Genomic DNA, 24910 nt, shown 5'->3' on the forward strand with positions numbered 1-24910 from the left:
TAAAGCCGGGGTGCCCGCGCCGGCCCCGCTCGCCGTGCTCGTCCCCGCGTAGCAGCCTGTTTCCGCCTCAGCCCGGCCCGGCCGCTAACATGGCGCTGTCCAGCGACCCCCATTTCAAGAAGCTCGTAGAGTGGCACAAGGCGAACGCCCCCAAGCTCGTCCTGCGGCAGCTCTTCGAGGGCGACAAGGATCGCTTCCAGAAATTCAGGTGAGGCGGAGCCGCCCCTTCCCCTCCCGCAGCGCCGTGGCGCCCCTGCCCTCCGGGCGCCGAGGCTGCCGCCGCGCCGAGCACTTCCGCGCGCCGGGCCCGGGGCGCCGCCGCGCTTCCTGCTTTCCTGCTCCCGCGGGCGGGGGCTGCGGCAGCGCCCGGGCCTGGGCCTGCCCGCGGCGGAGCCCTCGCGGGCCCGCGCGGTGCGGCGTGGGGAGGCGTTACGCGCTCACACTGGCGGCCCCTTGGCTGTGCGGGGGGAGAGGCGGCTGCGGCCGGGCGGAGGCCGGGCACGTGCGCCCGGCGCCTGCAGCGCCCTCCCGTTAGCGCGGCGTGGGCGGCCGGGGCCCTGCCGGCCGCAGGGGAGAGGTGCTGTGCAGAGGGGCTGCTCCTCCGGCGGCCCCCGAGCACGGCGGCCGTGCAGGCTTGTCCTTGACTCATCCTTGCAGCAGGGTACGTGCCGCGGAGCACAGCGGCGGGTTGCAGCTTGCACAGCGGCATTGTGGGTCATTCATTTCTCAGCCTCTCGCATCCATGTGCTTAGTCATGATAAGTCCCCGCGATAAGATGACTGCAAGTGATCGGAGAGCGATCTGTATGTCCTACCTGCCAGTGTCCACCTCTGCCCTGAAATGGGGAAGGGGTGATGTTTAGCAGCTTTAGCTTTCTTCCTTGCTTTAACGTGTGCTGCCCACATTACAGAAAATGTATTGCAACATCTTTTTGCTACAGAAGGAAGAAAGAAGTAGTGGGATAATGTTCAGTTTTCTGTAAAACAGGGCTAATGTTTTCTGTATGCTGGAGACTGAGCAGTCATATGTGTGCTGGTAAAGTTGCCAATATATGCAATCTGAAACCTCTACTGTTAAGTAGATTCATCGCTGAATTGAATTTTAAAGTGAGCCTAGGTAATGCAGATAGGGGGAACTTTTGTTCTTTGGTGTTGAAATAATATTTTTTCTGTCATTTTGTGCTTGTTGAGCTTTTCAGCAGAGTCCTGGACAAAATGGCTTTTCTTTCCTCTTGAACTGCGTAGATACTTCTTAAATTATAATGAAATGCTGCACATGAAGCTTCTACATACCAGTGCACAAGAGGTAAAATGTCATGTGCTTTGATGGAAAGTCTTTTAAAGGCTTTTTGGAGCATTGACTTCATCTGGCTCACCTAATAGGACTTCTGTTACTGTTAAAGGAGCTTATTAATACTCTTTTATATAAACCTACTAGCTCTTTTCTAGTAGGAAAAGCATGTTCTGTTTGCAAGTTTCCCTTATCTCCAGTACATCCCAAGAGATTGAGTTTGATAACATCCTTGTAACAAAGGAAAGCAGAAGCAAATTAACAGAAGTAAATCTAAAGGTATAACTGAGAGGTTTCTTATAAAGTTCCTTCCTTAATCCTTTAAGCAGGTATTTCATGGGGGATAGCACTGAATGTTAGTCATCTTGGTTGTCATTATGATTATCTAAGCTACTTTAACCATAAAACACTTTCATCAATCTCTGGTCTGTATTTAATATTGCCAGTGTGAAATATACTTTTTTGAATATTATACTGTTAATGAATAAAACTAACCAAGGAGAAGGTATTTGGCAGTTGTTGTTTCAAGTACTTGTACTTGTGGTGTACATCCTTTCCCTACTGAGAGTAGTCAGTGCATCTCCCAGAATCGTTTGATTTTTGTTATGAAATGCTCTGCTATTTCAGACAGTTGCCCATCTGCATATCTTTTTGTGCTTCCCCTAAGGATAGGGAACAGTGGTTGGATGACTTCAGTTTATCTAATCTATATTTATGTTTTCCTTTTGTGATTTCAACTGTGTTTCACAATTAAACTTTTATACTGTGGGCTACCAGGAAAACATGCAATCTTACAGCAAAATAAAATTGCAAAACTGGTAGCCTGGAGATTAGTTTGACTCATCTGCTTGTATACTTCTCACTATTTACCACTTACAAGTTGGATCAGCAAGGTGATGGTGGCTGGTATCTATTGAAAGCCCAAGCAGTCTGGAAGACTGGCCACAAGGTACTGTCGTTTACACCCCTTCCCTCATCCAAAACTAATCTTCACTCTTCAGTGAGTTTCTGGTAGTCACTGACTATCTCTTTTCTAACGGAAAAGAGGCAAAAAATTTATAGCTGTATAGAAGTGCTTCTTGACTTCTGTGCTGTAGAAATTTTGGGAATGATGTGAATAGGTTTCTAACCTGAATGTTATCTATTTAAGGTTACTCTAAGGTATCTACCTAAGAGCCTTAGACTGACTAACTGTGCTTTACAGAGTATGGATCTCAGATCCTTCCTTCCTTCTGTCCCCACCCCTCCATTATGCAAAACATGCATATTTTCTTCCTTGCCTGATTTGGAGTCTATCCAAACCTTTAAGGTATACCTTTGATGTTCTTGGACACAAATGTAAGGCCTGTCAAGAACAGCAGGCATGAATTGTTCCCTAGGAAAACGCTATCATTAGTTTTGAAGAGATTAGAACTGATAGCTGCATTATAAAACTCAGCAGATGATAGATACCTGGATGCTGAGTAGGTACCCTTGATGCAAATAGCCACTGCTGATTATAGAAGACTAGTGTTGATAACTCCTACTAGGTGCCCTGTGCATCACACTTGTGCTTCATTCTGCATGGTTGAAGGTACTCCTCAAGGGTAGCCTTGTAGAGCACTTTACACAATGACTTGACTTTGTGAAAATGAGTATAGTGCTTCTTGAAGGACCAAAAAGCCTCTAGTCTAAGTGGGTTTAAAAAAAAAAAAACACCCGGGAACCAGTCCCATATGTATATTTAAGGGATGCACACAGCTTCTTTATAGCTTGTGTTTAGATGGGAGATAAATTCATTCTCTGGATGATACAAATGACTTTCCAGTGAAGAACTGCATCACTTAAATATGAATGTGGCTTACGTGACAAGTCTCTTGTTCCGCCTGGGTAACGCTACCATTAGATGCCGCACTGCAGAATGGGTAGCGTAGCAGAATGCCCCTGATCTAGGGAGATGTCAGGGAGAGGGTGGAACTCCCTGCATAAGGGTTTAATATGAGATTACATTGCATGCCTGTATGTTGCCATATGTGTGGGAAGTGGGAAGTTAGGTCTATTGTATTCCTAGTATGTGTTACTTGTTTCTTTTTGCATGAGAAAGGGGTGGGTGGGTGTCATCTTTCAGCTGTCTGCACTTTCAAGTCAGTGATTTGAATCCAGGAAGGACTTATTGGGATACCTTGTCTTTTAGGTCTTGAGGTTACTTTCCTTTCATATAAGGGAAACAGATTGTTGGAGCATGTTGTGCATTTCTCATAAACATGAGAAATATTTTAAGGATTTCACATTCACAGAGTAGAAGAAAGACTGTTTCTTTCATTAAACTGTTGCGTGATTTTTTTAACAGTTCCACTTCTCTGAACTGTGAAGACATATTAGTATACTAATGGCCTTGCCATTCCATTAGTAAAATGTGTTCAAACTTCTGTTGCATTAAGGGATTTGAGATTTGTCTCCAAACATAATGAATCAAACTTTAAATTGTTAAAGATATGCAGGATTTGTTTGTATTTTTTGCATACACTTTTAATAAAGAGTGAATTCACCAGGTGGGAGGTACAGTCCCTCGCTTAGCTGTGCTCCAGATATCCTTACAGTGGATGGTTAGGGTTTCAGTATTACTGTTTACAGCCTACTGAGCAGAGTAATTAGCAATCTTGATCTTGGTTCCCCCCTGCTCTTGCTTCATCTTCTATCCCCTGTGAATGAAACACTTTTCCCAACACTGTGCTTGAAGGCACCTACCTTATTGACTGTGTCCCTTCTATTTTAAAAGTAGAGAAGGGATATCTTATTGCCTTTTTTTGGTCAAGTTAATGAAACCACTGAAATGTCTAGGCCTTGCTGATTACTGCTCTTGCCTTCATTTCTACAGTCTTTCCTGTTCTGTCATATTAAATCTGTTTGGAATCATGATTATAATCCTTTTGCCTTGCAAGGTGCTTGACACAGGTGGGCACTAAAATAACAGCAAATTGTTTGTGCCCAAGTATTGGGAAGGAAAAAAGCAAGGGAGATGAACAATGTGGACACATATTGAACTGAGATGCATGCAATTTCCTGTGACTCTAGCATGTGGAGCAAAAAAATGGTGCAGAATAAGGCATAGGAAAGACACTGTCCTTTTGTAGAAGGCCTACTGAATGACTTGTAGGATTTGTTTAGTTCCTCAGTTTGGACTGAATATGTATGTTAATTAGATTGTATGTGTTAATTAGTGTAAAGAAAAGAAATGGCTGGAAAACACTGTTGTGAAGGACTATAGAGGAACTATAACTTCTCACTTAGATGGTAACTTCTCACTTACCAGGCTGGTAAATACAAAAGGACTTGCTTGACTTCTGTTAGACTGCTATTCCCATGTTTCATATTGGATCTAAACATAAAGTCTTTTGAAATATTAAGCTATAGCTCTCAGATGAGGATTATTTAACTAATTTGGAGACCCCCACTGAGTTGTTGTGGATAGCAAGACTATGCAACTCACAAATGGGATTAATTCTGCATAGTACTTGACAGATTGTTTTTGTGCTTGGAGTTGCAAGAGGTTTATCAGGCTTCTTTCTCCATGTAAAAGCATGGATAGATTTGTTGAAATGACCTATAGGAAAAGAGTTTAACTCTTTTTAGCAGCAAAAGCATGTTAAGCATTTCACCTATGTTATATATAGAAAGTAATTGTGGCTCAGTGAAAATAGAATATGCTTTTCCAACTGTGTATTTAAAAAGTTTTGTTGTATTTGGATTTTCACAAGCAGAAAATGGATGCTACAGTTTAGCTTGTTGAAAATTGTAGTCTTCAATTAATGACATTACAGTACCTAGTAAATCATTTCATGGAATTTGGGCAAATCTGTTCCTCAGGTCATCCTTACTAGCTTAGTATAACTAGGATTCAGATTATTTCATAATCTGTACAGGAGTCATCACTGTCTTGCTTAAAACAATCACTCTTCAGGAATGTACAATTAAACAACCTGTTTCTTTTGGCAGCTTGACTCTGAATACTGATCATGGGGATATCTTACTGGATTATTCAAAGAATCTTGTTACAGAAGAAGTAATGAAAATGCTGATGGAACTGGTAACTCTTTAAAACACTGAATTAAACTAAATAGTTGCTTAAAAAAAGGTGACTTTTTCAGGTTGCAGGTTGTTCTAACGTTGTTTATGTATGTTCAGCTCTGAATTCAAGAGACCATCAAAGTTCAGCATCATTTGCATATAAATCTTGGTGGTGTTCAGAGTGTCACATTGTCCTTTAGCCCTCAAGGAGCAGAAGTGTTTTTCAGTGCCTGGACAGTCTCTTGCCATCACTGAAAAGATTTTTTTTTTTTCCTTTCTCCTGTGTAACAGACTGGCTGGCATGTGGGTTTGTTACTGAGGTCTGCAGTAGAATAAGATAGGGTTTCATGTAAAGTTCCAAGAGAAGCTAATGTCTTCTATATCTGCAGTTAAAACAGAAGTTATTTCATATGTCATGTAGTCTTAGTTTTGATATTCATTAGTTGGATATGTTTTAAGGAAGTTTGTGTTAATGTCAATTTAGGGTGGTGTCTCTATTTACAACCCTCCATGAACTACTTGATTCAACCAAAGGCTAAACCAAGATAGGACACAGATTAAAAAAGTAATTGGAAACACTGGCAAACATTAGCAGTAGCAAAATTATTTTCACTACTTTTCTGTAGTGGGGGGGATTCTAAACTGGTATGTAGAATCATTAATGAATTCTGTAATAATCTAGAAGATGAAACTGAATAATTAAAATTGGATTCACTGCATCTCTATCAATTAGCACATGTTACTGGGTAACCTCTTAAGTGAATAAACAGCTGTTTAAAAATACTTGTTCTAATAGGAGAAGCTATATTTAAGCTAGAATCTAGTGTGTCATTTCACCTAATTTTTTTGACAAGCTTACTGTTTTTGTGCACTAAATGCTCGCCCTGTTCAGTGTAGCTAGACCTTTGTAGTACATGCTGACTTCTTACTATTTTTAAGAGAGCAATCTATTTTTACTTTTCTCAGGCAAAGTCAAGGGGTGTGGAAAGTGCCAGAGAGCGAATGTTCAGTGGAGAGAAGATCAACTTCACTGAGGTAAGGCTATTTCTGTCCATGGTTCTTTCCTCTCAGTTGTGCATATATTATGGATGTTCATCTCTCTTTAAGAGATGAGTCTTGGGGTGAAGGGGCTGAACTATTCTAATTGCTAGTGCTACTCCGAAATGATGACACTGGTGTTAGTATTTACTTCATTAATTACATGAGAAATCTCTACTTCTTTGGGAAGAAGACAGAAGAAAAATCTATATGAATAAAGCTATGCAATCCTCCCTCCTGCATTTATCTCCTAATTTTTCTTAGATTTTGGTGGTATATGTGTTTTTTCTTTCCTTTCCCTTTGCTCTTGTAGAGAGGGAGATGAATTACTGTATAGATCTTACGGAGGGCATGGAGCAGAGTATTGCATTCCAGATATCCCTTACATGCTTTGCCTAATGTCAGTATTCATAACACTTTGCAAACTGCCTAGAAAGCTTTAGCAAGGCTTGTGTAAGACTACCTGCTTTGGGTTGCTCATGCTATTTATCTTTGGGTGAGATTTAACAGTAGATATTATAGAACAAACTCCTAGGGAAATTAGCCACCTATTTTGAGTAAGAGAATGAGTATTTTCCTCCCTTCATAGGTCTGAAGGCCATGGTTATAGTTAAATCCTTCTTCATTGGAACATACAGAAAATCAGCTGTATCTTTTCTTTAATTAAAAATAGGATTAAAAAGCTGGAAGCTCAGCCCTGTAGCATGATTTATTGGCCTACCTTAAATATTAAAGGTTCTTTATGTTTGAGGTAATCTCTCAGAAATCAGTGCTTTCTTTGACTTTTCTATTGACTGACTTAACTCTTGCACAAGCCACTTGCTTTAGATAACTCAGTAGTTGGACATTGTATTGTTTGTGAATGCTGCATGTTAGTAGAAATGCACAAACAGAACCAGATAAAACTCCACTGGAAAAAAGAAATGATTCGTTTTGTATTAATGCCTTGTAATCCACCGTTTAAAAAAGGGAGAGGGAAAAGAGCATGAAAAGTCTTAAATCTGCCTGCAGGCTTGGATTCTCAGATATGGCCTCTTTCACTACCCTCATGCAGCACAAAGATTATTACAAGGTAGCCTGTCTTTGTCTATGCATTATGAGGTTACTGTTCGTTGTTGGCCTGAGATCAAATATGGCAACTGAAGACTTCTCGGAAAGATACAGCTTTAGCACATAACACTAATCCTACAATTTAATACTGTGTTTATGTTTAGCCTCTGCTACTAGCTCCCTGCTTCACTGCTGTCTCTCTGGCAACTTTATGTAGCAGTTACCTTTGAGTCCAGAAACATCTTTTTCATTGATCTCATTTGCAGTCAGATATTTACCTGGGATTAGATTTGGTTTAATTCATTTTTTAATTTGTTCATATGGTATATCAGGTAAGTTTGGCTTTGGAATGTGAATGTGGAGCATGTGAAATTGTCATGAGACTTTTAAAAACAGGATGCTGTCAAACAGTATCATTTAAAAACCTTAGAGCATTAAGACAGAAGGAAGCTGCTTAATGGCAAGAACTAACTTGTCCACTACCCTTCTGATTTAGAACATTTTCTAAGCTATTTGCCTAAAATATTTAAGGCTTGTCTGTGTTTGGTGCTGCAGGCATTGGATGCTTGCTGTGTACATATGTGGAAATTCTTTATAGTGCAGTCAAGCGTGAGAGTGCCAGGTGCTCATCCGAGATGAGTTAAAACTTGCAGTGTGATATGGCACGGTCCATGCGTTACAAGGTAACCCATGTCTGACCACTCATTATGGATCCAGTCTTCATTGCCCACCCAAATATATTTTGGTTTATAACAGTAGATATGAGTTCAAATGTGACACTATCTTGACCAAGGCAAAGCTTCCTTCAAGCAAGATACTGAACAGTATTTACTTACTCACTTGTGCATACATCTTTGAAATACCATTTCCTGGCTGAGTGTCATGAAGAATTGCTTCTGTTCACCCCAGACTTAAGTGGGTACATCATAATTAGCAACTGAAAGAGCTTTTGCATATTCCAAGTCAGTAACCACATACTCAATGATTTTGAATTAGGATTTGGTGTTTAAATCTTAACTTGGCAGTTCATATTGGCACTGTTATCTTTGTCTCACAATGCTGCCTGTTGTAGCAAGGAACAATGAGACAGAGCAGACAAATTCTTTAATTTGTTCATTAGTATTAACAGTAACTCCTTCATTCTAGATTAAAGCCATAAACTCCAAAATAGGCAAGTCAGAGGCTGGGTTTTGGGGTTTTGACTTGCACATCTCTGGATGTACTTTTACAGGAGAATTTTTCTCAGCTAACACAACTACAACCTACATACCTAGTATGCAAGTACTTGAGTAATACTTCATGTGCTGCCCACAATTATGTGGTTATTGTATCCTTGTCAGATGGTTAAATACATGTTTATCTCTTCCAATGTGAAATGGACCACTACTGAGAAAATGCCAGAGAAAATAACTTCCTTTGGCTGCTTGTTACAGTTGATTTGATTAGTATCCTCAGTAGCAGGAAACATAACTTCTCCCTTGTATACCTGAAACATACTGAAAAGACTAGAATTACTGAGTATTGAATATTACTGAATTCTGAACTTCAAACATCAAATGCTTTTCAAGGGACTTTGAACTTTCTGTTCAAATTAATTACAATAAACTATTTGTTTACTTGGTATGTTATATGCTATTGTAAGCCTTCTTTCTCAAGTGAGAGGGTAATCAGGTAGCTGGAGAGGGAGAGGTGTGTATGTATACACACATGCATATCTACTCTACTAATTTAATCTAGACAATTTTTAATTTTCTTAAAGGTTGTATTGCCTTTTAGATGAGACACCTAGGTGTGATGCTGAACTAGATCCATTAATATTTTTTTCCTTTTCTTCCTCTTGTTTCAGAACCGAGCTGTGCTTCATATTGCTCTGAGAAATCGCTCCAATGTGCCAATACTTGTAGATGGGAAAGATGTTGTTCCAGAAGTAAACAAGGTGTTGGATAAAATAAAACACTTCTGCCAGGTATAAAGCACTACCACAGTGTACCTCTATATTTCTACTATATCCAGTCAGGTTCTAGTAAATGTATACTGCAAAGCACTGATTATAGACTGAATGAGGGGAGAGTAACTGGTACAAACTAATATGCAATATAACTGTTCTTCTGGTTCAAGCACGGGGTGTATGAGCTGTTTTGAGTGTGAGTTGCTTTGCTTGCTGTCATTCCCTGTCAGTTTTCTTTAATGGGCTCTCTGGCTCTTGCTTTCTTAGCAATAATCTTGCGTTTACTTCAGAAGCTTCAAAAGGATTGTAAATAATGTGTCATTCATATGTTGCTTTCTTTTCTTGCTAACTCTTCAACTACTTGAATCTAACAAGTAGAAACTGCCTCTTAAAATTCCTATGAAAGGGGAAGGGGAGAGTTAGATACTCCCAGCTTACTTGCAGTTTGATTATGGTCTACTTAGAGCCGGAAGATCTCTAAAACAATTTAGGTCCTTTAAGATTCTGTTCTGTTTGCAGTTTTGGCAGTATGAAAACTTCTTGTTCCGTAATTAAATACAGCACTCTGCAGAATCAAAAATCTCCTGATATTTAAGGAGATTAGTACATGTTCTTTAAAATGTAGGAATCTGTTAGATGAGTTGAGAATTTTCATTGGAGAACTGGAAACCAGTCAATTCATACATAGAGTACTTGAACAAGAAATCAAATTTACGTGTGCGACAAAGTAAAAGCTCCCCAAATATTTCAAATGCACTTTGAACATGGCTGTGAGGAATTGGGTTTGGTTGCTATTGTGAATCTTAGCCAGATGGTGGTGGCCAGTGTTACCACCAATTTAAGATTGTTAGCCTATACAAAATGAGTCTGGATTATGTCCAGTTCCCAAAAGATAAGTACCAAAACCACAATTTGTGAATTTGGCAGTTTTTTCAGACAGTCTAAGAATTGAATGAGCACAGAAGTTGTGGGGTTTTTTTTTTCCACCCTAGAGTTTCTCTAATAGAGATTAAGAAAATGTTGCTTTCCATGCAGATCTAGCTTCTTTGCAGAATTAAAATCATGCTAAACACTTCTAATCTTTTCTGGAAAGATTAATACAAAGACACTTGAGTTAGTCAATTCTTCCTTAAAGTTAGAGGCAAATGGGACTTTAACAACTTCATCTGCAGGCTACAGTAATGGTGTATACTCAAATGGTTCTGCATTTGGAAAACAAACCAAAAAAACTTTAAACTTCAACTTAAAGCAGATCTTTTGTGAGGGAGAGCTACTGTCAGCATAGTGAAATTATAAATCTGTTGCAGAAATGAAATGGTTTTAGATTTGGGGAGCATATGTAGAGGTGTTTATGGTACAGGCCAATACTTGCAAGGCTCATTTTGTGATTGGAATAGGTTTAATGCATAGATCGCACGTGATGGACAAAAATCAATGCAACATTTTGATATTTTATTGTAATGTTTGCCAGAACTCTTGGTAACTGTTAAAGCAGTGAGAATAGAGTAGAAATGTGTTCCATGTTCTTTTAAGGTAAAGCCCAGGAATGAATATTTTAATGCAAAACATATAGGCAATAGGAAAATTGAGTGTTTGGTTTGCACATAAATGTATATAGTCAAGGCTTCATTCCTATTTTAGAGCTTTTGCATTTAGTCAGCAAAGTCACTTCTAACTGAAGACACCTAAGGAAAACTTTCAGGTTCAAACATTCCATCATAACCTAATGCCTGAGGGTGTTTTTCTTCATTTTTAGCCTGATTTCTCTCGCCTTTAATACACCTGTCTATTGTAAATGCTATAGTAGTGCACAGAAAGGCTAGTTGGATCTTGCAGTTTGTTCTTTTAAAGATGTGCATTAAATTTCTGACCCCTAATGAGTGTTTTTTGTTACTTAACCAAATGCATAGTTCAGAAGGTAGCTTTGAGTATAGATTTATTTAAAAGTGTGCTTAGGAGATTCTTTGCAACAGTGCCTGAAAACACAACCTCATTCCAGGGTTAGAATCACTGCAACTTTAGCATAACTGAAATGTTTACAGTTGTGTTTTTTGCCCTAGAAAGTCCGTAGTGGTGAATGGAAAGGCTACACTGGAAAGGCAATAACTGATGTAGTCAATATTGGCATTGGTGGCTCTGACTTGGTAAGCTCCTAATTTCCATATCTCTCATCTTTTGTGTGTGCCTACTCACTCCTGCAATGAAAATGTTAAAAAACCTAATTATGTTGCTTCTCTCCAGGGCCCTCTGATGGTAACTGAAGCCCTGAAGCCATATTCCAAGGGAGGCCCTCGTGTTTGGTTTGTATCCAACATTGATGGTACTCACATAGCTAAAACCCTGGCTGAGCTTAACCCTGACACTACACTCTTCATCATTGCATCAAAGGTATGTCTGATATAAGTGCTACTGTGCAACTTAAACTGTAAAGGATTAAGTCAGAATTCTTCCACAGGAAGATCTATATCAGTAACTTCTAGTGTGGACTCTTCCTATGCAGGCCAATTGGATTCAGCCTAAACTTGCAATACAGGTTGATGTGCCACTACTGAAAAATGTTTAGGGATCTACAAATTGATCACTGAAAATGACGTAAGCTAAATAAGCAATACACATGAGTATTTTCCATTGTCTTGGGTGTGCTTCTCAGTCAATATAAGTTTAAGTTCTATTCAGAAATGTTTCTTTTACTATACTTCTCTGGGTGGCATCTGGGACCCTATATAGCTTTTGAAATTCAAGGTCTTTCTCTTTCCTTACTTAAGGTTATTTGTGATCCTTTTTCTTGCCTACTGTGAACTGCAGTGCTAACTAGTTCAGTGTAATGTTAATGCAAACAGAAGTTTACATGAACAAATGGTACTTAGCTTGGTGATCTTCACCCTGATTTATGGCAGTAATGAGAGATGTCATTTCCCCCCCACACACCCCTGAACTTAAATGCTGAGTTCCTTGATCACTATAAATACTAAGCCTCTTTATTTTCAAATGGGTAAAGGTATTCTGCTGGTATTTTATAAGACAACATTTGAGTACAAACTTAATACCTGTGTTTTTAATCTCAGCTGTGAGTAACTTTATAAGCATAATTGTCAGCTGCTATCTTTTTCTTCGTTTTTGAGGAATACTGGCTTCTGTCTTATCAGAGGAAACTGATGAAGACAAACTTCATAGTTATGTAACTTGGGTTCCCTTCATTTCTAAAGCACACCAGAACCCTTTTGCTGCTGAAGACCATCTGCAACAAATGAATGTGTATAATGCTGGCCATGCTCTATTGTACTGCTCATTATTTCATCTTGGCAGTACTGTAGTCCATCAACTTACGGAATAAGAAGGAAACTTCGAAAATGACCATTAGTGTTACTTTGTGAATAATTGAGTTCAAGCATCACGGTTCAAAGGCTCAAAATACTGCCAAATTGCAAGAGTAACACTTCAATTTCCATTTGCCAAACTGCAGTTAGATAATTGGGTATATTTGGAAGAAGATGAATAGTATTTTCTTTAGTTTTCCATAACAGGCCTCTGTTTCATAATGAAATAATTCTGGAGATGGATGGGAGTAGGATGAATGATGTTCACCCCTAAAGCTGAATTTTGATGGTTGAGTAAATCAGAATGGCTGCAGATGATCTTAACAGAGCTGCATGACTGACCTTCTGTGCACACTTCATGAAGCAGGAAAATGTTTTCTCTAGTCAGCAAAATAGTTACGACAAAATTCTCAGCAGAAATGAGTGCTCAAATGTGGAAAAACAGGAATTAAACAATGAGAGGATAATCCAACTAGGTTATCCTGTTTTGATGCTCAATTATTTCCTTTTTCATTAAAATGAATTTTTATACTTAATTAAAGACTAAAGTAGAAACTCTTAGTCTCAAGGTTTTGCATATCAGTTTGGGGAAGGGAAGGAAGAGAAGGAAGGTAGGAAACAAATAGTTATTGCAATTCCAGATAAATGCTAATTTAAAATTATCAGATAAATGCTAATTTAAAATTATAAAGGTAAACCTAGAAAGACTGGTCTTTACTGGCTTGACAAACTTACTTTTCCTGGATTCTGGCAGCAGCTCTCTATTATGAATATCTAGAATTATTCCACTCTGATTAGTTGAAACAACTTTAGCTGATATTTTAGCAGCCTAAACTTGTCTTAGTTTAAATACAGTGTTTTGCATACTTCCTTGTTTTCTGATGTGCAGACTTTCACCACCCAAGAAACTATCACCAATGCAGAAACGGCCAAAGAGTGGTTCCTACATGCTGCTAATGATGTAAGTCTAATATGGTTAGGTTACATAAAATGTAATAGCTTTCTGTTGCGCAGCCTCTCCCTGGTCTTTCTAAGCATGCTTTGGAGCAGAGCCAGTACCTGCCTGAAGATAAGTTGTATAGCTCAGCAAATGCTGTACACAACACTTCAGTGCACAGTGATTAAAGTGACAGCCTGCTATGTCTGATCTAATTGATAAAACCACAGAAGGTTTTTGTTACGGGTAGCTGTTGTGGGTTGCTCTCCCAAATCCTCACTTTCAAGTAATATATTGCAGTATTTGCCTCAGCTGGCTAATAGTTTGGTGCAAATGTTAGGCCATTGACATGGAAATCCAAGAATATGGTGTCTACATGACATCGCCTTCCAATTCTTGGCAAATATTTCAAAGCTAGAAAGGAAGCTCTTAAGTGATATACCAGCATTTCTATGGCAGATGTCTGTGCTATGAGTAGAAACCTTGTATTTGGCTCACTCCTTCTCACTTCTAACCCTTAAAAGGAAAAAGGGCAGATACTGGCTGCTTAGGTAGTTAAGATGGTCTTTAACCTGTTCCAATCAGGATAGTTGTATTTGATTTGAAAGCTGGGCTTTGAGATTCTCCATTGCACTGCTGTTACGAACGGCGCTCTTGGTTCACCGAGAGATTCACTGAAAGACCAAAGTTTAAATCTGTGGCTTGGGATTTATCAGCAGGTACTGAGAAACGGATATTCTGTAGTCTTGAATTGACTTTTGACCCTAGCCAGGAGGGTAGCACGTGTACAACAAACTGTCTGCTCCAAAGTGTTAGTGGTGGTGCAGGCTGATAGCATACTCTTATCTTAGGGCTACATACTATTTCTTTAAATGGTGACTGCTTCCAGAGGGAGGCCTTAAGAATATTATCAGAATACTGTATCCTGAGAGGCATGCTGTCATATCTTACAGTGAGTGTGAATAAGGTGATTTCAAGCTGGTAAATGCAAAAATAGCTGGTGATAGTAAATAGCACTTTGTTTAAATGTAAACGGTAGCAGATCAGCTCTATGACTGGAAATGAAAAATGAGTGTTCTAGATCTAACAGTCTGTCTGTTTTATTAAGCCTTCTGCTGTGGCCAAGCATTTTGTTGCCTTGTCTACCAATGGTGTAAGTATAACAATTCTATTTAAACACTTTTTTCCTCTGTACTTTTAAGATGGCCTCATTTTAAAATCCACTAAGTGTGTCTTTTGAGACAGATTACCTGAATACCAAGAGTTAGCCTTCCTTTTGAAACTGTATTTCTTCTACTGAAAATAGTTGAAACACTTTTCAAGTAATGAACTGTAGCAAGACTGGTAGCTCCATTATAGACTTAAACTTTTTGTAGAGCTTTATAAATCTGAAGTCAAGATCTCTTGCTTGAAGTATCTGTATTATTATTAGTGAAGGACACCTGTTACTACTTAAGTGTGTGTGTGAAGGTAGTCATTCTGTAAGCAAATAGTATTCTCCTAGACTCCTCAGATAAATGCTGAAGTGATGTAAGCAGCTTGTGTGAATAACCTGTTGCATGTGAATAGTGTCATGTACCCTGATGTGGTGACTGCATTTGTACAAAATGCGTGCAAAAGGGTATGGGGTAGAAAGAGCTGCAGCAATGAGACTCTACAATAATTGAAGCCTTCAGGTGAGGTCCCTGGTATAAAGTTCCTTTCCTTTTGGCTCTGAACGTAGACTGAATGTCAGTTTAACTCCTATGTTTTGCCACTTACACACTTTCTGGTCAGTTTATATCACTGAACTCTCTGTTCTGATACTGCTGAACAATGTTAGGCTGATCTGTGAAAATAGAGGGTTACTTTATTTTCTGATGGGTGCTATGTATTTTTGAACTGGAGAATATAATTGGGGAATCATATATTAAATGGTACCTGCTTGAATCTGTTTTTGTTGTTGCTGTTGCTAGACATTAAGGTTTTTAAGCACTGTGGCTTTACTTATGGTGGTCTTACCCACTTCTGCTTTTATTCCAGCCTAAAGTTAAAGACTTTGGAATTGACCCAGAGAACATGTTTGAGTTTTGGGATGTAAGTAAACATTTAAAGTTGTGTGGCAGACATCAACTGTTAGAATAATTTGCTTTAGAAAATCTTAAATAGATGTCAGTGGCAAAAAACTAAAAATTAGTAGTTGTGATGTTTGTGTTGAAGCATCTGAAGAATCATGACTAAAGGCAAACTGCAGACATGTCAGGCAAGCAGAACAAAGTCTTATCTCTTGACCCTTCCATTAAAATCCTGCTGTCAAAGGTCTGAAGAGGAACCTTCTATGTTCTTGGCTGTCTAATCAGCTGCTGGGTAACAGGAGATAGCAGTCTTAGCTTATTGCTGTTGGTGTAAGCAGTTATTATAAGCTGTGACATTTGACTGTTGGGGTCTACTGTATATAATTCAGGTCTGTAAAGGTCAAACATCAGAAGAACAAGAGTCTAATTTTATGTTTCATAGTAGACACTTGGAAGTATAGTGTCCTTAATCTTGGTGCTTATTATACTTAAATAATCAGAAACAGTTTGGTTCATGTCTCATGATCATGTGTCTGACAAACTAGACTTTAAAGCTGCTGTTTAGAAATGATCTAGATCACTACTGTTCCCTAGGCAATGTCATAATCTTGGTGAAGCAGGCTTTACTTAAGATTAATACATGCCTGAGTGAGCTGGAGTCATTATCAAGGTAACTGCTTCAACAAATGCTATAAATCAGAGCCTCCAGACCAGCTGGATAACTTGAAAGTCCTCAAAATGCATAATTAGGGGACTATTGTAAGGTGTAGGTCCCTTTGACCATTCCATATACAGTATAGTATATTATTGCCAATAAGAATATTGATTTTGATGAAAATAGGAAATAGCAGCATGTGTTCAGAACTAACAATTTGTAAGGCTTTTAAATTTGAATTTTTTCATTTCACCTGTGTCAACCAATCTCTTGTTTTCAGTGGGTTGGTGGCCGCTATTCTCTGTGGTCAGCTATTGGTCTCTCCATTGCCCTGCATATTGGTAGGTATTCCTGTGATATGCCAAGAGTTAATCTGTTTGGTTTAGGAATATAATCATGCAACATGTTAACAATATTGGATTGTGGATCAAATTTGTGGCAGAGATGTTGTTTTACCCAGCCTCTTCTCTGAGCAGTTGGATGTTTATGCAAAAACAGTCTGCAGTGGAATAGAAATGTTGAGCCTCTACACTAGCACTGTGAGTGCAGCTTTGGAAATTACTCATTCTTATGTACAGATAGTTAATTACACTTTTCAGTCACTTGTGTAGCAAAAGTGCCTGGTTTATGTAAAGCCACATCAGCAGTCTTGAAAATTAGACCTTGCAACTGACATTCATAAACTCCTTATTTAAAAAAAAAAAAAAAAAAAAAAAAAAAAAAAAAAAAAAAACTTGGGCAGTTTGTTTCTGCAGGTACATATACCTACACTAGGCATCAAATCCGATTTAGCAAAATGCCTTTGTTTCCCTCATTACTTTCAGGTATTTAAAATCTGAAAGTGTAGGACCATTTATTTTCTAAATGAAAGTTAAAGTTACATTAAACTGAAGTTAAAAGAAAACATGGGTTGTGGTGGTTTTTGAATGATGCGAATAGTTGTTGTCATGTGTGGAAAACCTTGTGTGAATAGTAAAATAAACTTTTGTCAGGCAGTAATGTTCTGTCTGCAGTAAGCTGGTCATCTCTGTCTTCAGACAGATTTGCTGACATGCCAGTCTCTGCACTGCTTGCTCTTAGATCCTTCATCTCCCAGAGCTGCCGCTTTGGTTGCGAGTCACTTCAACACTGTCATTTTTTTTCCTGTATAAGAAGAGACAGGATTTCCAGGTTTGCAAGAAAGGGTGGTGTTAGTTAAAGTACTCATTAGTGAAAATGAATGGTGATAAATACCCTAATTACAGGGCAAACAAAACTGGATGAACTGTTAGGAAAAGGATTTTTTGTTTCCTTCTTTCTCTCAGAAGAGCTTGCTGTAAGTGTTTCTCCTCAGGTAAACATGCAGCAGGGATACCTTGAACTATAAGCTCTGCTCTGTAAGGTTTGTGGAAGTCTCTCCTGCTGTATCTGGAGTGATTGAAGCAACTGAGTGTTCCAAGTAGCTGAAAACTATGTAGCCTTTAATGCACATCCTAGTTTTGAGGCCTCTGTTTTCCTCCTAGTTGCTGTTTCTGCCTGGAGACTTTAGGAAAAGGCTTTGAAGTATGTTTCATAAAGTTGGACTCAGACTCTGAAGTCCAGGTTTTAATTGTAACTGAATATATTGAGCCTATGGGGTGCATTGAGAAGTCAAAAAGTAGAAGTGCAACTTTAAGTTCAATTAGTGGTTGGGAGCCTTCTTATACACAAGGAACCTAAACTGTTTTAGGACTCTGTAGAGAAATCAAGTATGAGCTGTAGTAGTAAAAACTGTCTTTTTTTCCATTGTTAGGTTATGACAACTTTGAGAGCCTGCTTGCAGGAGCCCACTGGATGGTAAGTGTGGGATGCCTGTCTCAAATTTGTTCCTGTTAACTTGTTAGCACAGCATTGTTCAGAAACCAAGCTGTCTTCAGTTATTTTAAGATTGGGTCCCTTTGTCATCCCATTGCTTCTAAAATGACTGCTTGGAGAGCTCCTGCCAGATCAAAGCAGCAATAAAAACTGATTTAAAATTTGGGACGGATGACAGTTGCCTTATCAAAAGCAAATTTTCTCTCCTTTCTGATTAAAAAGGATAATCACTTCCACACTGCTCCACTGGAGAAGAATGTGCCAGTTCTTTTGGCCATGCTGGGAGTCTGGTATATAAACTGCTATGGATGTGAAACCCATGCCCTTCTGCCCTATGACCAATACATGCACCGCTTTGCTGCCTACTTCCAGCAGGTAAGGCGCAGACAGAATGGAGGACTTCCAAGAAGTGAGTAAGTAGATGTATTTCTGTCCTGAATGAATGTTTCTAGGTTAAAACTAATCATTTAAATTCATGTAATGAGGGCCTGAAGACCAGTACCAAGATTGCTGTCAGTTTATTTACCCAATTTAAGAGATTTTTTTTTTTCCTTCAGGCTTCAGTTGTCTTAGTGTCCATAAGTGAAGCAGCTATACCCTTGCTATTTATGAAATGTTTATAAATGAGCAGCAGTTCAGTTCAAGCATGTATGGCAATTTGTGCTGTACTGTGTGGTTCTTCAGAAATAAGTAGAAAAAGTTAATTAAAAACAAAGAATACTGTCCTTTCCTCCTCTTAGGGTGACATGGAATCTAATGGCAAATACATTACCAAGAAAGGATCTCGTGTGGACTACAGTACTGGCCCTATTGTATGGGGAGAGCCTGGCACTAATGGACAGCATGCTTTTTACCAGCTCATTCATCAAGGTAAACTAAAACTACTGGATGGCTTGTTTTGGAACTAAATTTTGAGTGGCTACACAGCTGCAACAGCTGGCAGAAGTGACACTGGTTTAAAGGTCAGGTTTTACCTAGCATCACATCACTATGGTGTTAATTACTGGCTTTAGAAGACTACACAATGGAGTTCTCAACTCTACAATAAGGAGAGTCATTTAAAACTGAAATTGCCGAGCTTTGTCACAGCCCCTTCTGCCCAGTCAACACAATTTTTATAAAGCTTTTTAAAAATATCTGAGACTTGCAATAACTTTGAAAGTAGGGTGAGAATTTTAAAATTCTACTCTGTTGCAGAGTTAACGTGGCTTTTCTTATAGGAACTCGCATGATTCCCTGTGACTTTCTGATCCCAGTCCAGACCCAGCATCCAGTCAGAAATGGTTTGCATCATAAGGTAACAAGCATCCTTTATCAGGGCATCTATATTTTTCTTGTTGCTTGAAGGCATTGAAGCTTATCCAATATTGCAGTGTGCCAGATTTCTAAATGCCCCCTTGAAACTATACCCACAGGCTCTGTGAACATTCACAATAGACTTGGAAATGATCTCTAAACTATAATTGCATACCCAGTGGTGTTTTTGTTCCTGAAGAAACTGTAGCCAGAATTCTTGAGGCTGACTAACAGTGTGGCCTGTCAGCTTACTGAGGCTGGGGAGAGTTGAGCAATTGGACATCTGGAGAGAAAATTCCTTGTTGGAAAGCAAGGAGTGTAACTAATCTTGCAGACTAAGAAGCAAATGCTCAGCTGATTAAAAAACTGCCTCAAAGATGTTGTTACAAATACTGAAAATTCTAGGACAAAATTTAAGGAATTTACCAGCATAGTTAAGGTGAGACTTATACATGGAACTCTTTAGCCAGTTCATTCCATTTTACAGTTTAACATATATGTAAACTAAGGATTTTCAGTGAATCACATCATGAACAAAGGTGGTTTTAATTAAATTCTGTAGTTGGAAACATGTGCCCAGCTCTACCATTTATTTCAGGGTTCAGAAAAAGCATGTCCTCATCAGCTAAGCTTTACTCTTACAATTTCAGATCATAAGTGCTAGTTAAATTGTATATTAGCAATTTTTCTGTCAAATAACACCACATATAGATGAAAGTTTTAAAATGACTTTGCCAAAGAGGGGGAGAAAATGTTTCACTCAACTGTGTGTAGATACTGTAACTGTATCTTTCTAACTGATAAGACAAAACCGCTGAACAAGTTGCAAGCTAACATAAGGAACAGGAAATAAACTTCCCCTGTTATTGGCAGGGGTTGGTATGTGGTATACTGTTACACATTTACTCTAAATGAAGGAAAAAGCTTATCTTATCTGGCTAACTTCAAGTAATTCTGATGGAAAAGCAGTTGGTGCTGCATGCATGTGATGTGTCATGGACTGAAAGTGTAGACAACAGTGAGTGAAGGAGGCGTGTGAAATCCTGGCTCCTTTGTCCTCACTGGAAGGTTTGCTGTCAGCAGGGGTAGAATTCTCTACAGCAATTCTGTTTGTTTTTGTCATGTGCTATAAAAGTAGTAATCAAGTCTCCCAGCACTCCAGCATAACAATAGTGGGCATTATTACAGATAAAACTATTCTACATTTTACAGCCACAGTGTTGAAAATAAGACTATCACTGTAGAATAGGTCTCAGTCCAGGTTCAAGCACTAGATATCACTCCTCCAGCTAACAGAGTAATAACTTGAGTTGATGCTTTCCCTCCCTTCCTCTATCCACTAGATCCTTTTGGCCAACTTCCTTGCTCAGACTGAGGCCTTGATGAAGGGAAAGACTCCTGATGAAGCTCGTAAGGAGCTGCAAGCTGCAGGGCTGAGTGGAGATGCTCTGGAGAAGCTTCTTCCCCATAAGGTAACCAGGCTCTAGCGTTTGTGTTTTCCTCCAGTTAATGGTACTGCTGTGGTGAGGACACTGTTTTGGTAGGCTGGCTAATGGAGTTTGCTAATGGGGCAGTGCCCTCCGGTGGCTGTGAAGTGCTACTGTCTTGACAGCAGTGAATGTCACATTATAGATTCTACCCTGTCAGCTCTGGGACTCTTGTTAATAGCATGCTGTTTGGGAAGCCTTTTAAGGCACTTCATAAATGTTGAGCTGTTTCATCATTTTCCCCTTGGATATTAACTTATATTTTACTACTGCTTCCCATAGCATACAGTAGCCGGTACTGGCTTTTGGAGATAACATTCTACCATTGTGATTGTATTAAATTTTTGTGGTGTTTTCATGTTTTTATGGTTGAAATTGTTGTTAGCCTTTTAAGGCTTTTCTATTTCTCATTAATACAAACACTGCAATGTGGGCTATAGAAAAACATAACAATGTGTTTCTGATGCAAGTTTTAAAGTGTTGGATTACAACATAACTTCTGTTTCAAAAGGTCTTTGAGGGAAATCGTCCAACCAATTCTATTATGTTTACAAAACTCAACCCATTCACTCTGGGAGCTATCATTGGTAAGTAAATAGATTCATTAACTGTGAATGCTTATTGAGGCTTTCTGATAAGTTTATTGATAAATCTTTTTTTCTGCTTATAGCCATGTATGAGCATAAGATATTTGTTCAAGGAGTTGTCTGGGATATTAACAGCTATGACCAGTGGGGGTAAGTATCCTTGATCTATTTCTTGTGTAGTTATGAACTGTGGAACCAATCTGGCATCTCTTAGACAAAAGAAAGACAACGAAAGGAATAGGTTGTATACTTAGAGCAAAAGATCATAGGATAATTTTTAACAGAAATCAAATTTTCTGGAGGTAAGTCAGTGTGTGTCTACAAAGTTGTCATGCATGGATGAACAGGGATACACTTTTAACTAAAAACCTGTATTATAGTTGGATTTGGAAAAAAGGGGCAAAAAAAGGCAGTGATAGATTGGGGGGGAATAGTCAAGCAAGCTGAAAGTCATCTTGGAGAAGTCATCCTTGTAGAGGGGAAAATAAGTTGCCTTACATCTTTAGAAACTTTTAATAGGCAGCCTAAGTGGCATCTGCCAAATGAAAGACTGGCCACCTTTGGGGTTTTTTTCTTTTCTGTACCGGAGTTATAAGAGCATTCTTGGTAGAGGTCTTCAGATATAGCTGCCCTAGGTCCAGTGCAGGCTAGCTTCAGGAGCTAATCATAGATGTTCTTTGTAATCTTTAAGTCAGTAATATTAACTGTACAACATACTGTGTGGAAACTTAAGCAGGGGAAAGAGGGACTGGGGGAATAGGTAAGACTTTTCAGGTGAAACTTTGCCTATGCTATGAGAAGTTATTTGGAAGAGTAAGTTTGCTTTACAGGTGTAGCAGTTCACACTAAACTTTTCTAAAAAGGCTGTCTAATGATAGGCCTTTCTTTATATACACTTTCTCAGAGAGCTTTGCTACCAGGGCAGTTTCTTTACCTAAAACATTGTAATAGAAATTGAAAATGGGAAGACTGTCTAAAAGCTGTAGGTATCTGCTATAAATTCTGACATCTGGAGGGGCATGTGAATGAGTAGTACAGCTGCGACTGCAACACATCAAAATCCAGAATGGAATCCAAAACTAAATATGGAATGGGGGGAGGGCAGGCAGAGCATGTTACAGATCCAGTCTGGTTTCCTGCAGCTGTTGGAAACTCCTAGGTTCTTACCCTGTCCATGGCTGTAACTTCTGGATGCCTTTAGAAAGTTGGGGAAAGCTTTCAGGCCCCAAGCTTAGCTGTTCTGATTTATTGACTTGTTGCTACAAATCAGTGTTCTGAGTGATATGTTAAACAATAAACAGCAAGCTGAATGCATTCTGCATTGGGACAGACTGTATAACAGAAATTAGTGGTGAAAGCAAAAGGGGAAAACCATATAGAGTAACTTGGCTTAACTTTTAAAACAACCTTATGGTTTTGACATGCTGCAGTTTGAGAGCTGTCTGTTTGGCTAAGCAGCTGTACTTATGACACTTCTAACTAGTTTAACTGTTGGTAAATTCTGAAGGAAAAAAAAAATCAATTCAAACTGTTCACTGTCAAGTTAGCTTTTACTAGCACCTATTTTAGCATCAATGGCCTATGGTAAATACCTTAGGCTGCTAGCACTAATGTTACTTTTCTTTCTTCTCCTGCTTTTAAAAATAGAGTTGAGCTTGGAAAACAACTTGCCAAGAAAATTGAGCCCGAACTGGAGTCGGATGCTCCAGTGACATCTCATGATAGCTCAACAAATGGGCTCATTAATTTCATCAAAAAACACAGAGCCTGAAATGAAAGACTCGGAGGACATCGACAATCTAACCACCGAATACTCAAATCTGTTGTAGTTGTGCTTTTTTCAGCCACTTTTAACAAAAATAGCACTTTACAGAAGTAGCTTCTTCACTTGTTGCAGTTAATCTTGTTGTGTCAAGCGTTACAAATGAAAACTAGTTTTGTGAAACCCAGAGAATGTATAGTTGCTTTCTATTTTTGTGGTTGTTAATCCATAAAGTGCAGCTGGTACGTTCCTCACTTCTTGTTCCTCAACGCCCTTAAAGATGATCACATACTGATATTAGAAAATAAAAGATATGATGGATGAGTAAAACTTACTCACTTTATCTTTAAAATGCAGACCTAATAACCTTTGTCTCACTGATTGTGTATAAGATCCTCTGAAGCAAAGTAAACTAACTTTTGTCTGGCATGTCATTGTCTTTCTGGACTGGTTCTGCTCTAAGCCTGAAAAACTAGAATGTATTCAAAGAATCAAATAACTCACAATTTTAAATTGTTTGGATCACATATTATGCATTTGATAAAGACACTGATTTTTTTTTTTTTTCAGTGGTACTGTGAAAAGTAAAGTTTACTACTAGAGGTAGATGTGTATTGATTTCTTCATGAGCTATGGAAAAGCTACACAAACAGCTGTCCAAAAGGGGAATAAAGTTCCTGGAGTGACAGTGATCTCTTAATTTTCCAAACAGTTTTCAAGAACTTACATGAACCTGAAGCTTGTCATCACTTGCAGAAGAAATTTTATTTTTGTATACTCCAGAGCCAGTTTCTCTCAATCTTCTTAAATCAGCATCATGTTTCTACCAGAAAACTGAATAGAGAGCGATTCAACAATATTTGTAAACAAATTGTTTACATCCTGTATCATTCTCTTCCACTGCTAACCCTCTGTGCTGGCGTGCTGTGGCTAGTGTTCCATAACACCTTTGCGGTGGAAGTGTGTTAAAGGTAAGAAGGGAGAAGTAAGACAATGAATTGTGACAAATGCTACTATGCTAGGAACTCTTGATGTACATTTAAGTGCCTGCAGCACATAAATTTCCTATGCTGCCACTTAATCTGATCTTAGTGGTGTGGCACACCAGTAGCAGGTACTGTCTGGAATATATCCAGCATTATGGAGGATGTTTGACAACCTGGCTATGTGGGTGTGAATTAAGTCAGCCTGAGCGTTGGTGGTGTAGTGCTTAGATGCTAGATATCTGTGATAAGCTTTATAGAGCATTTCCTCCTCACAACAGAACCCACTAGAGGGAGGTGTAATTCTAAAATACGAGATTTTGTGTTTCATTCAGCTATGTAAAGGTTCCTGCAACAGAAAGAACTCCAACTTCTTCTCTCATTACAGGTAGGTGTGAAATGTGATCTGTCTTGGTGCAGGTGCTTGTCATGATCTCGGTGGCAGTGAGTTAAGCACAGGCCTTGTCTCAGTGCTATTGTTTTACCTCTCTTGCAAAGTACAAACCCTAGAAACTTTTCTTGAAGAAAGAAAATATATTCTGAAACTTTGAAGTGTGTAGGTATTCTTTCCTGGAAGAACCTCCTTTCCTTCCACCTCCTTACTGGGGAAGGGGAGTGAGCAGTAT

At 38.9% G+C, this 24910-nt stretch overlaps 1 protein-coding gene across 1 annotated transcript; it reads left to right on the top strand.

The window, feature by feature from the left end:
• Window positions 1-5: 5 nt before the first annotated feature.
• GPI (glucose-6-phosphate isomerase) lies at window positions 6-23907 on the top strand. The gene is made up of 18 exons (XM_026107661.2): window positions 6-208; window positions 5266-5356; window positions 6304-6372; window positions 9272-9391; window positions 11434-11517; window positions 11615-11761; window positions 13580-13651; window positions 14736-14780; window positions 15650-15703; window positions 16617-16677; window positions 18108-18151; window positions 18392-18544; window positions 18910-19039; window positions 19390-19466; window positions 20809-20937; window positions 21464-21539; window positions 21623-21689; window positions 23187-23907. Exons 1-18 carry the CDS (start codon window positions 90-92, stop codon window positions 23308-23310), a joined length of 1662 nt encoding a protein of 553 aa, XP_025963446.1. The 5' UTR covers window positions 6-89; the 3' UTR covers window positions 23311-23907.
• The last annotated feature ends 1003 nt before the right edge of the window (window positions 23908-24910 follow it).

This window comes from Dromaius novaehollandiae, chromosome 13 (genome assembly GCF_036370855.1).
Source record: "Dromaius novaehollandiae isolate bDroNov1 chromosome 13, bDroNov1.hap1, whole genome shotgun sequence".
NCBI lineage: Eukaryota > Metazoa > Chordata > Aves > Casuariiformes > Dromaiidae > Dromaius > Dromaius novaehollandiae.